At 45.4% G+C, this 11,881-nt stretch overlaps 1 protein-coding gene across 1 annotated transcript in view; it reads left to right on the top strand.

Moving 5' to 3' along the window:
* Positions 1–11,075: 11,075 nt before the first annotated feature.
* LRIG2 (leucine rich repeats and immunoglobulin like domains 2) overlaps positions 11,076–11,881 on the top strand; it is a 46,165-nt gene continuing 45,359 nt past the window's right edge. The window contains exon 1 of the mRNA XM_080647565.1: positions 11,076–11,530. Coding sequence (XP_080503691.1) covers positions 11,295–11,530 — 236 coding nt within the window. The 5' untranslated portion in view covers positions 11,076–11,294. The remainder of the gene's footprint in view (positions 11,531–11,881) is intronic.

Here is an 11,881-nt window from a genome sequence, read left to right as displayed (position 1 = left end):
CATACCATGGAATATTACTCAGCAATAAAAATGAATGAAATATTGATGCACACAATAGCATGATGGACCGCAAAATAATTATATCACATAAGAGAAGCCAGACCAAAAAAAAAAGTACGTGTTGTGCTATTTAATTTACATAAAACTCGAGACTATGTAAACTAATCTATAGTGACAGAAGACAGATCAGAGGTTGCCTGTGGACAGGGTTGGTGGGTGTTGGGAATGGAGTACAAAGGAGCACAGGGACACTTTGGGGAGTAAGGGAAGGCACATTATCTTTTAAAAAATATTTTTTTTATTGATTTTAGAGAGAGGAAGAGAGATGAAACATTGATGAGAGAAACATCGATTGGCTGCCTCCTGCACGCGTCCTACTGGGGTTCGAGTCCTGACCTCCTGGTTCATGGGCCAATGCTCAACCACGGAGCCACACTGGCTGGGCAGTACATTATCTTGATCATGGTTATGGTTTCACAGGTGTCAAAACTCACCCAGTTGTAAACTTTAAATATCTAGGCAGTTAATGATATGTCAATTACATCTCAATAAAGCTGAAATGTAACAAGGAAAATGTGGAAAGGAACAACATGGGACACTGTAAGCTCTGAAGTTAGGACTGGGGAAAGAATGACTTAATTTTCCCTTTTTGTGCTGTTTAAATTTTTATGGGAAAAAATAAGTAAAAAATGAAAAGTTTTAAAAATAAAACTATTTACACAAGCCAAAAAAAAAAAAAAAAATCAGGCGGTTTGGAGCCCAGAAGTTAATGGATTTGGAAAAACTTCAAAATGGTTGCACGTAGAACAGAAAAGCTGCTATAAGATCTGTTCAGAGATGACCTCGTTACTGAGACTGCAAAGGCTGAGCTGGAAGCTCTTTCAAAGGTCTCCTCTCGGTCCTCTTCCCTCGGAGCGAAGTCTTTGGGACTCAGCGGTAATGAGAGAATAGCCTCCTGCCTCTCTGGATGGAATTAGAGGTTTGGCGGTTAAGAAACCTGGTCATTGTTCAAGTTTAACAATGAGTAATTAGCACTTAGAACATGCAAGGTACTAATTGTCTTTGTTGTCATTGTAATGGTCATCGCCATAGCAGAGGACTTTAAAATGCGGTATCTTCTTCAATTCTAACAGTCTTCTATGATATGGGTATTATTATTATTTTCAAAAAATATTTTTATTGATTTCAGAGAGGAAGAGAGAGGGAGAAAGAGATAGAAAAACATCAGTGATGAGAGAGAATCATTGATCGGCTGCCTCTGCACACCCCACACTAGGGATAGAGCCTGAAACCTGGGTATGTGCCCTTGACTGGAATCGAACCCAGGGCCCTTTAGTCCGCTCTAGCCACTGAGCCAAACCAGCTAGGGCTTAATATATTTTTATTGATTTCAGAGAGAAAGGGAGAGGGAGAGAGAGAAACATCAATGATGAGAGAGAGCAATTGATCGGCTGCCTCCTGCACACCCCACACTAGGGATCAAGCCCGCAACCTGGGCATGTGCCCTGACTGGGAATCGAAATGTGACCTCCTGGTTCATAGGGTGATGCTGAACCACTGAGCCATGCCAGCTGGGCCTTCACCATCACTTTACACTGAAATGAAAAAGATAAGAGTCCCTGCTCTTGAGGCACCATGGCCTGGTGGGGGAGACTGGCATAGAAACGCATTGATCCTAACATTGATGAGCCTTATAATGAAAGGTGTGTACAAAGTACCACAAAAGGACTAAGGAAGCCAGCCCCACCCTGCCTCGGGAAAATGGGGAAAGTGGCCTTTGAGCTGGACCTTGAAGGATAGGGGGTTTGCCATGTAGAAAAGGGGAAAGAGTGTGGCAGGCAAGGCACGGAGGAATCAGACATGAAAGCATACCAGACTGGGGCAAAGCCAATAATGCTAAGAGAGTAGAGTGGTGCAGCGGGAGGTGAGAATGGAGGCAGCTTGTGAGAGGCCTTCATGGGCACTGAGGAGCCACAGGGAGTGTGTCAGAGGGTAGCAGGGTCAGAGCTGCCGTGTGGATACTGGGGTAACTCCACCTCGACAACGTAACAAGGAGAACCTGAGATTCTGCCACAATTTGAGAGACCCTGAGCTCAAACTGTTGTAGTGTAACCCCCATCTTACAAAGGACGCCTCAAAAAGTCGAATTATGGAGTCATTTATTAAAAGCCGGTGGCACACGAGGGAGCAGAAGCGCTCCAGACCTCGCAGCCCCGAACAGCTTGCCACAGCTGGCTTATATTGGCAGAATATCACAAAGGTATCGATTACATCTTTGGGTCTGGAATGAGGAACCTGTTTCGCGAAAAGCATTCTTTACAGAAGCAAAAATTGAGCAAGTTAGTTATCTAAAGTATTTAAGAATCACTGAATCAACAGAAACACATTATCTGGGACCACCTGGGCAATTTAGGATAATTGTGCTGTCCAGATTCCGGGATCACTGAGTCAACAGGAATGCACTGTCTGTAGCTACTGAGGCAATTTAGGATAATTTGTGCTCTTCTGATTCCCAGAAGAATGTGCTTCAGTAACCAGTGAGATCACAATCAATGGGATGTTCAAACCACCATCAATGGAGTATTCAATCATACATAAGTTCAGAAAATCAAAATAATTTTTAAATGAGTACAGAACCCAAAACAGCAAGGTTAAAATATTAAACAGCAATTTTTACCCAAGTATGGTTGCTACCATACTTTAAAAACCAGTTATGATGTTGGAAGAAGAGGAGCTGCCACTCTGGTTATTTATTTGCTTCTGCTTAGGGGAGTCAGCCTTGGGCTGTTGGTCCTAGAAGGGGCAGGAAGGGCAGGAAGGAGCTCCAGCAAAATACTTGCTCCTTTCCTGTTAAGTAGAAATGCCAGGCATGCTTCTTGTCCATTGTGATTGCTGCCCAGAGAGGAAAATACTTTATTGGGATGCTATCAAGTGCAACTAACAGGAAGACAGACTTGAGTATGGAATTTATCAACTCATGATGTTAGAAAGTTCTGAGGTAGCTAGCTTTAAATAAGGCCTGATCTTTCTTCTCAGCTGTGTTTGTGCTACAGCTGACTCCCTTTGGGGTCCTAAGCTGGCTAAAAACACCCCCAGGGCCACCTGCTTTCTCATTCACACTCAGCAGGAGAGACAGCACCGTTGTCCCTGTATTCCCACCAACAGCCTCTTCAGTAGCATGCATCATAGTGGCTGAGGATAAAATGCAATGATTACTTTAGCCTTCAGGGGCCTCTTGCTTGATCTCTGGAGTGAGGGAAGGCGTCATCTTCCTCAGGACTAAATAGATCTCCAGATTTAAAACAGGACTGCTGGGAAAGTAGCAACAGGTCAACCAACAAACATCCTCCACGGTTAGGTATCAGAGATGCAGAGGACTTGTTAGTTAACCCAATGATTTCCATATAACCTTATTCATTGGTTCTTTTTAAAAATGTTTTATTGATGTCAAAGAGGAAGGGAGAGGTAGAGAGAGAGAGATAGAAACATCAATGATGAGAGAAAAATCATTGATTGGCTTCCTCCTGCACCCTCTGCCCTGGGGATCGAGCCCACAACCCCTGGCATGTGCCCTGACTGGGAATCGAACCGTGACCTCCTGGTTCATAGGCCGATGCTCCATCACTGAGTCACACCGGCCAGGCTCATTGGTTCTTAGTAGCCCCCAGAACTTCACACTCATGGCAGCCTCTATTTAATCCTGTGATTCTCAGCTCCCTCGGAGATTGTGATTTCAGCGGCCTAGACTTCAGTGTTCTGATTTCAGCTCACCAGATGATTCCAGTGGGCAGCCAGGGCTGAGGACCATTACTCTTTCATTATTGCCACTTCTTCAGTCATAGTTAAGAGTTTAGCTGAACTTTGTTGAATGTAAACAAATCAGAAGAATTTGGCCAACATATTGAAGGGACCGAAGTTCTGCCTCCTAAAGCTGCTTTGGGGGACATTGATTTAAGCTGTTTATTAAGAAATGAGACTCAGAAAGAACCTTTGACCCTCTCCCCTCTCCTGCCCAAGAGATTTGGAAAGAGAAACTGCTTCAGGAAGGAGATCTTAGGATGTCAACTCAGCTTAATTTGAATTGAGTTTGGTAAATAGCGGGCTTCAGAAGGGGCCTGTTAGCGAGACTCCCCTTGAGTCCCATTGTTTCTGAGTCACCCAGCAGGGATTTTCCTGCCCTGTGTGCTCTTCCTCAACTTCCTGTAAATCACACATTCTCACTTCTGAAACCCAATACCCCATCCCCCCCCCTTTCTCCTTTGTCCAAAACTGTCTTATATACCCAGTGTTACCTCATTGTCTTTGGAATTTTCATTCCCATGTGAATTCCCCATGCACACGTATTAAAACTTTGATTTTCTCCTGTTAATCTGTTAATTTGATTATCAGTCCAGCCAGAACTTAGAAGGTGGGAGGGAAAATATTAATATTTTTTATCCACCACAACATAATTAAAATTAACAATAACTAACACTTATGGAGACATATATATTCCAGGCACATTGCAAGGTGTTTTACATGCATTCTCTCATTTCATCCACTCAGCAATCTTATGACATAGAGAATATTATCTTTTTCACAGGTAAGAAAACTGAGGCCCAAAGAACTTAATTGTCCAAGGTCATGGATCTAGTGTGTGCCTAAGATAGGACTCGAACCCAGGTGTTTCTGACTCCCAAATCCCTTGCACTTAACTCATTTTACACAGGTTTGTCCCAGAACCATAACTAGAAGATATTCATTTCCCAATCCTTTCTGGTCCCTGACACTTTTGTAAGGGACCTGTCAGGGCCTGCAAGGTGACATTCACTGCGGTTTTGTTTTTAAACCACCTCTTAGAGCCTCCTGCACCATCTACCACCTTTTATACATACTGTATTGTACCCAAGGAAATTACTCCTAGTATTCATCTATAGGTAGAAAACGGGGTGTGATCCAAATATGTGTTCACAAATTACACTTAGCGTTTATATCTATACACACACCCCTGTACTTAAACACATATAAAAGTTATGGATGTAGTACAAGGGACAGAACGTTGATTTATAGTTTCGCTTTTGACTAGCACTGTGACCTTAGACAAACACCCGTATTTGTTAGTTTGCTTTTTATAATCTCTAAAATGGGGAGACAGTGCTTGCTTTTTCTAACTGCGACTATCTGAGGTTTGAATGAGATCCCAAAACTAGCAAGGAGTCTCGACCATACATTTTTGCTGGCTAACGAGCTGTCCATAGGAACTCTAGTAAATGTGTATGACGTGTCTTCATCACCTTTTATAGGTAACGTTGCATCTCTGTGTATCCCAGTTGATGAGCCATAGATTTCCCTCCCCTTGTTTATGGACGAACCTCTGGAGTTCTGTGTAATGTGCATGGGTCGGGCGTTGCGAATTTAAATAGAAAGCAGGGGAAAGAACAGAAGGAAAGAGTGGGAGAGCCATTTTTACAACTTACATACTAGCGTTTTTATTTATTTTTTTACTACAAAACAAGTCCCTGTTGGCTGGGATGGGAGAAATGGTCCCTTTTATACACTGTTGGTGAGAGTGTTCATTGGTCTACAATTTTGGAGAGCTAGTTATCAAAGGTCAACATAAATAAAAAATTAAAAAGTGTAAACTCATATTTATACCAAGATTTAGTAGAAAAAAAGGAATGAGAAGATAGATAACAGATAGTTAACGGTGGCTATCCCTGGGAGAAGTTCCACTTTTTACTTTATATTCTTCTGCACAGTTTGAACTTACAGACAAGCATTTATTATTATTATTTTTTGCAAAAAAAACAACAAAAAAACCCCAAAAGAAGCCCAGAGCAGAGGCCCAGTGGGTGTGCGCAGATCAGCCGTGTCCGGTGTCCTCACTCCCTGGCCCACAGTCCCAGGAGGGCGCTGACCCCTGCCTGGCAGGCCCTCCGCGTGCTGTTTTGCTGTCCATTACCAGCTGCTTAAGCAGCAGGTTCCCGGTGGCCAGTCAGCTGGAACCTGCTTCTGGAAGACAAACAGGAAAGACGCAGCTGTCAGTGGCCTCACTGACAGGAAAATACTTTAAATCTTAAAACACAGGGAAACTTCCTGCCTCTGCCTGGAGAGGGGAGTGAGCCAGACAGAGGTGCCCTGAAGGAAGCCTTGCATTTGCGTGTGTGACCAGCTTCCAGCCTCGGTCCTCCACACTCCGTGAGGGCTGCAGGTCCACAGGCTACGTCTCACTGGGTCCTGATCCCTTAGGTTTAACTGGAGCTCCCTTCTCTTATGCAAGATGCCTGTGGACCTCAGGGCAAATAGAAATTAGGGGAGGCAATACAATAGGGGAGGACTCAGGTAGATGGACAGCAGATCCTTGCTCTGATGCTCTCTGGTTGTGTGGCTTTAGGCAAATTATTTCACCTCTCTGAACCTACATTCCCTTACCTGTAAGCTAGGGAAAACCAACCTACTTGTACCATAGGGTTGGAGGTGCTGCTACCTGTAAAGGCTTAACTCTCTCTGCCTGATATAGAAGAATGCTCAATCAATGCCACATTTATGTTTGCTTGGAGCCTCATTTCCTACCGCTCCCTGCAGTGGCCGTGGTTAAGAATTTGGGCTCTGTTATTTATTACAAGCGTGACTTGGGACAGACCTCTTTGGGCCTCAGTTTTCTCGTGGGCAATATGAGCGTAAGGATTTCCATCTCATGGCCCTTGTGAACATTACCTGAGATAGGTCCATATAACGGTGAAATGCCTGGAACACAGGCATGCAGGAAATCAGGCTGTTACAATTTGCTGATGAAATATTAGCATGTTTCCTATAAAAAATACAAGTTTCATAAAACCATCTTCCACACCCCTGCCTGCCCTGGCCTCAGACTCTCAGAAAACGAGCTGCTGGTTCCAGCCTGAAGGTGTCTTGAGCTCCTGTGTTTCAGGATGTTCCTGTCTCAACCGCTTCCTTCTCCTCCGGCTTCTCTTTCCCTCCCTGCCAGGAGGCCTCTCATTAGTCCAATTAATAAACCGCTACTGTCATCTCAGTTCAGTCCCAAGAGCAGGGTCCCTTGGGGATGTGCATTATGCTGGGGAAGTGAGGTGGGGGAGCTGCAGGGACACCCTCTTTTCCACCGGGGAGTGGAACAAGGAACCAGGGTTGGCAGCAGATGGGCCTCCCTGGGTGGGGTCTCCTGGGACACCATCAGGATAATCAGTGAGAGCTTCATTATACAGAATGAGAGTCTGGCTGTTTGGCAGAGCACCAGGGTCCCTTTCAGGGATTGGAAGGTTCTGCCCTGGAGATAATGACAACCCTGAGGCCTCTGGCCTTCTGTGCACTGGCCTTCAGCTCTCTCTTGGGCATGCACATACACACACGTGCACGTGCAGGCATGCACGCCAGTTCCCTGAGCTTTCACTCAGCTAAAGAGTTTGTGAATACATTCCAGGCCTGGAAGGCGGTAAACAGGGTGAGCTTGGAGGGCCCAGAAACGCACGACTGCTCCTGTTGATTGCTGAGAATAATCAAACCCTGAGGTTCCCAAGAGCTTATTAAATCATCACAATGCCTCATCCAGAGTGACAGCAGGTTCTCTCCCAATCTTAGAAGGATAAAGGATAATGGGACTAACAAGTTAGCTCAGAAGCTCAGGCAGCCCAGGGACAGGCTGATTTGTTGGGTGCACAATGGAGTCAGCATTTTCAACCCCAAAACGAGATTATGCTGAGGCTGGGGAGGAAGCCAGGTGTGTGTGTGTGTGTGTGTGTGTGTGTGTGTGTGTGTGTGTGTGTCAGAGAGAGAGAGGCGGGGGGGGGGGGGGGGAAGAAAGAGAGAGGTGTGTCATGCGGTCATGGTTTGTTGGGAAATGAGCCCAGTTATTCCCTCCATCAGTTACATTGTACATACCTGTTCAGGCTTATATTTAGGCAAAAGGGGGTTCATATCAAACGCATTCTGCTGACACCTGGCTCCTCCCTGCTGCACTGTCAGCACTCCTGTTCACCACCTAGAATTATGAGCTGTATGCTGGCCTCAGTCCCAGGTGAATGTGGGTTGTTTCCCTTTATCTCATTGATTTGTAGGCGGGTTTTTTTTTGTTTTTTGTTTGCAAATTCTGGATAATTTGTTGGTTATGTATGTTGCAAATACCTTTTTGTGGTGTCTTTTGTGAGTGAAATTTTATTTTAATGTGTTCAAATTTATCCTTTTCTTTTATGGTTAATGATTTTCTTCCCTTCTCAGATATCCTTCGCTACTCCAAAGTGAAAAAGATAGTCTCTACTCTTCTCTTCTAAAAGCTGCATGGTTTTGCCTCTCATTTTTAGGTCTTGAATTAATTTTTGAATGTGATGTGAGAAAGGATCCAGTTCCATTTCTTTCCATATGGTTATCTGATGATCTCAGCCCATTTATTGAAAAGCCTGTCCTTTCTCTCCTGTTCTGAAGTTACACCTATGCCATAAATCAAATGTCCCATGAAGTCTCTGATACACACCAAAAGTCTATTAAACTTACACTCTGGAGACACTACACTTTTTAATTACAATAGCTTTCAAAACCTATCTTGATATTTGATAAAACAAGTTCTTCTACATTTCACACACTGCTCCCGCCCCCCCCCCCCCCCCCGCCCCCGCAACAACCAAAGAGTATCTTGGTTACTATTTTGTTCTTGGACTGCCATGCCCATTGGGAATTTTTATTGGAATTGTATAAACCTACAAATCAACATGAAATAATTGATACCTTTATAATAACAATTCTTTCAGTCTAAAAGCATAGTATAACTCTCCATCTATTTAGGTCTTTTTAAAATACTTTCTAAAAAATGTTTTTATTTTTTAAAATATATTTTTATTGATTCAGAGAGGAAGGGAGAAGGAGAGAGAGATAGAAACATCAATGATGAGAGAATCATTAATTGGCTGCCTCCTGCACACCCCACACTGGGGATTGAGCCTGCAACTGAGGCATGTGCCCTGAACAGGAATCAAACCAACCATGACCTCTTGGTTCATAGGTATATGTTCAACCACTGAGCCACATCGGTCGGTCTAAAATACTTTTAAATAACATTTTGAAGTGTTCTCCATATACTTTTTCTCTTGCTCTAGGTATGTTAGCTTTGAAAAAAATATACATTATAGTTGATGATTTATTAGAATAATATTGATGTATGTTGATCTTGTAGTCATAACCTTGTTGAACCTTTTTACTGGTTCCAATCATTTACCTGAAGATACTTTTGGCTTTTTTTTTCTCCAGATAAAAAACAGAAAAAGAGTTTTAAAAGTATAATTGTGACTCCAAACCTACCATGGAAAGATTGATTTCAGTTACTTTCTAGGACAATACTGTGACCTAGGCATTGCCAGTCTCTTTAACGTGCAGGTTTTTAATTTGCAGGAAACCCATAGTCACGTCAGCCAGCCTGACTCGGGTGACTTGGTTAGCTCTCTGGGCTTGTTTCCTCATCAGCAATAACTGTCTTGCCAATTTCACAGTCACTGAGGGAATAAACAGATGCAAAGGCTCGTTGAAAAGTATAAAAGCTAAAGTCTTATTCATCATCTTGGATATAATACATAGCTGAGTGAGCATAAGGTGGTTGATCATCACTGTTCCTAGTAGGTTTTCCATAGTCTCTGCTTCAGGATAAATAAAAAATGTCCTCACACCCAGCCTCCACTTTGTTGACTGTTCAACACTCTCTTTATCTACATGTTCTATTTGCTTTTCTGTGAGTGTGTATGTAAGACAGCATTCTCCAAAACAGAGGAAAGAAGAGTATTTTCCTTAGAGACATGCCTTGCAGGTGCTGTCCCATCATTTGTTGAACTCGATGTTAGAATAGAAACTGGAGGTACACAGATGAGTGAATGAACGGGGCCTCTGCCTTCAGGATGGTGAGTGGTCCATCTCCCATAGTGACGACATGATTCCTGTTAGGAGAGTGGAGTTGCCACCCACCTGCAGGACTACAGCAGCTGAAGACAAGTAGGAGGGTGCAGAGGAGCCCCAGCTGGGCTCTGCAGGCTTAGGGGCCAGATGGAGGCCCCAGAATCCTTTCTATGTCTGTGACTTGGAAGGTAGTCCAGTCCCTCTGCCATTCCCCTTTCTTAGAACCCAGAGAAGATAAACGACTATTTTCTATAACTATATAGTATAGCAATTTTCTTTCTTTTCTAAGAAAATATTTTTATTGATTTCAGAGAGGAAGGGAGAGGGAGAAAGAGATAGAAACATCAATGTTGAGAGAGAATATTGACCGGCTAGCTCCTGCACGCCCCCTACTGGAGATCGAGCCTGCAACTCAGGCATATGCCCTTGACCAGAAATGAACCCGGGATCCTTTAGTCCGCAAGCGGAAGCTCTATTCACTGAGCCAAATCGGCTAGGCTAGTATAGCAATTTTCAACATTTTACAGCTCATGGCACATATCAACTAATTACTAAAATTATGCGGCACATTCAAAAAAAAATATATAGGACAATCTGAGAAAAAATAGGTATAATTTTGATTGATATACAACAAATAATTATAATCGTAATTACCTACCCATTTTGCTCCAAAGTGCCTTAAAAAAAAATCAAGTGCCTATACTTATCTATAAGGATTTCTGTACCAAAGAATTAACCAATCAGACGCAATCTTATGCGTGGTGACCAATAAGATGAGACTCTGTTATATGACCTATATATTTAAGGTTCAAGACTGGGCATTCACACTGGAGCGCTGTTGTTGTGTTGGTTGTTGTTGTTTGGCAATCTAAGGGAAAAGAGGTCAGTGCCCCTGGCTAAATAGGTATTCCATGTTTTAAAAATTCTTGTGGCATACGGGTCGAAAATCGCTGCTATAGTAGATAAACTCCAAGTCGGGACTTCCAACTCCCAGCGCTTGGGCACTCCTTGCTCCCTCTTAAGGAGCAACTGCGCCCTCCAGCGGAGGAACGGTGGGGGAACCACAGAAGGGCGCCCCAAAGTGCCAGACACCTAAAGTCCTCCTTAAGGACCTCCTTGTTTCCGGCCCCGCCCCTTCCACGGAGTCCCGCCTCCGACGCGTCCCGTCCTGTGGCACCGATTGGTCGGCTCCTGCGCGTGAAGACGTTGCGTCGCGGGGCGGGGCGGAGGAGCGTTGTCTGTAGGGCTTCAGCGGTGTGTCCTGGGTCGCCGCCCCCGCTGCCTCGCTGTGTCCGCCCCTCGCCTGTCTAGAGGATACGGGCGACAGCAGGGCTCGGGGTGGTCGTGCAGCTGACAACCGTCTCCGCGAAGCCGTCCTTTCCAGCTGGCGGCTCTTCTCGGCCGGGTCCAGGTCGGGGAGGAAAATGGCGCCGGCGCCCCGAGGCGTCCGGGAGGCGCCGCTGCTGCAGTGTAGGTGCGGACCCCTTTGCCGGCTCCTTCTCCTCGCCCAGGCCCTCCTCCTGCTGCCGGCCGCCCGGGCTGGCCTCTGCCCTGCGCCCTGCTCCTGCCGCATCCCTCTGCTGGACTGCAGTCGCAGGAAACTGCCGGCGCCGAGCTGGAGGGCGCTGTCGAGCCCCCTGCCCCCCGACGCCGCCAGCCTGTGAGTAGAGTTGCCGATCGGGGGTGGGGGCGTCTAAGGAGAGGGGCGCTCTCCTTCCAAGGCGGACAAGGGGGGAACAGGCCTGGTCGGAGGGCGCGGTCGGGAGCCCAAGTTCTGAAGAGAAACGCCATTAGGATGTTGTGAACTTTGGAGAGGGGGCTCAAAAACCTGCTGCTAAGGTTCTGGAGACTCATGATGACCTGAGTTAAGATTCCTGGGGCCCGGGAGGCTGTGAAGCCTGGGTGCGTGGAGCTGGGGCGGGGGTACTAAGGACTCAGTGGGCCTGGGCACCGGCATTGACTGTGGATGCGGGTGGGGGGCTCCTCGCCCACTTGGGGCTGCCTCATCCAG

Source organism: Plecotus auritus, assembly GCF_963455305.1.
Source record: "Plecotus auritus genome assembly, chromosome: 12".
In the NCBI taxonomy this organism is placed as follows: domain Eukaryota; kingdom Metazoa; phylum Chordata; class Mammalia; order Chiroptera; family Vespertilionidae; genus Plecotus; species Plecotus auritus.
The sequence above is the reverse complement of the archived record's forward strand: the minus strand, read 5'-3'. Positions and strand labels throughout refer to the sequence as shown.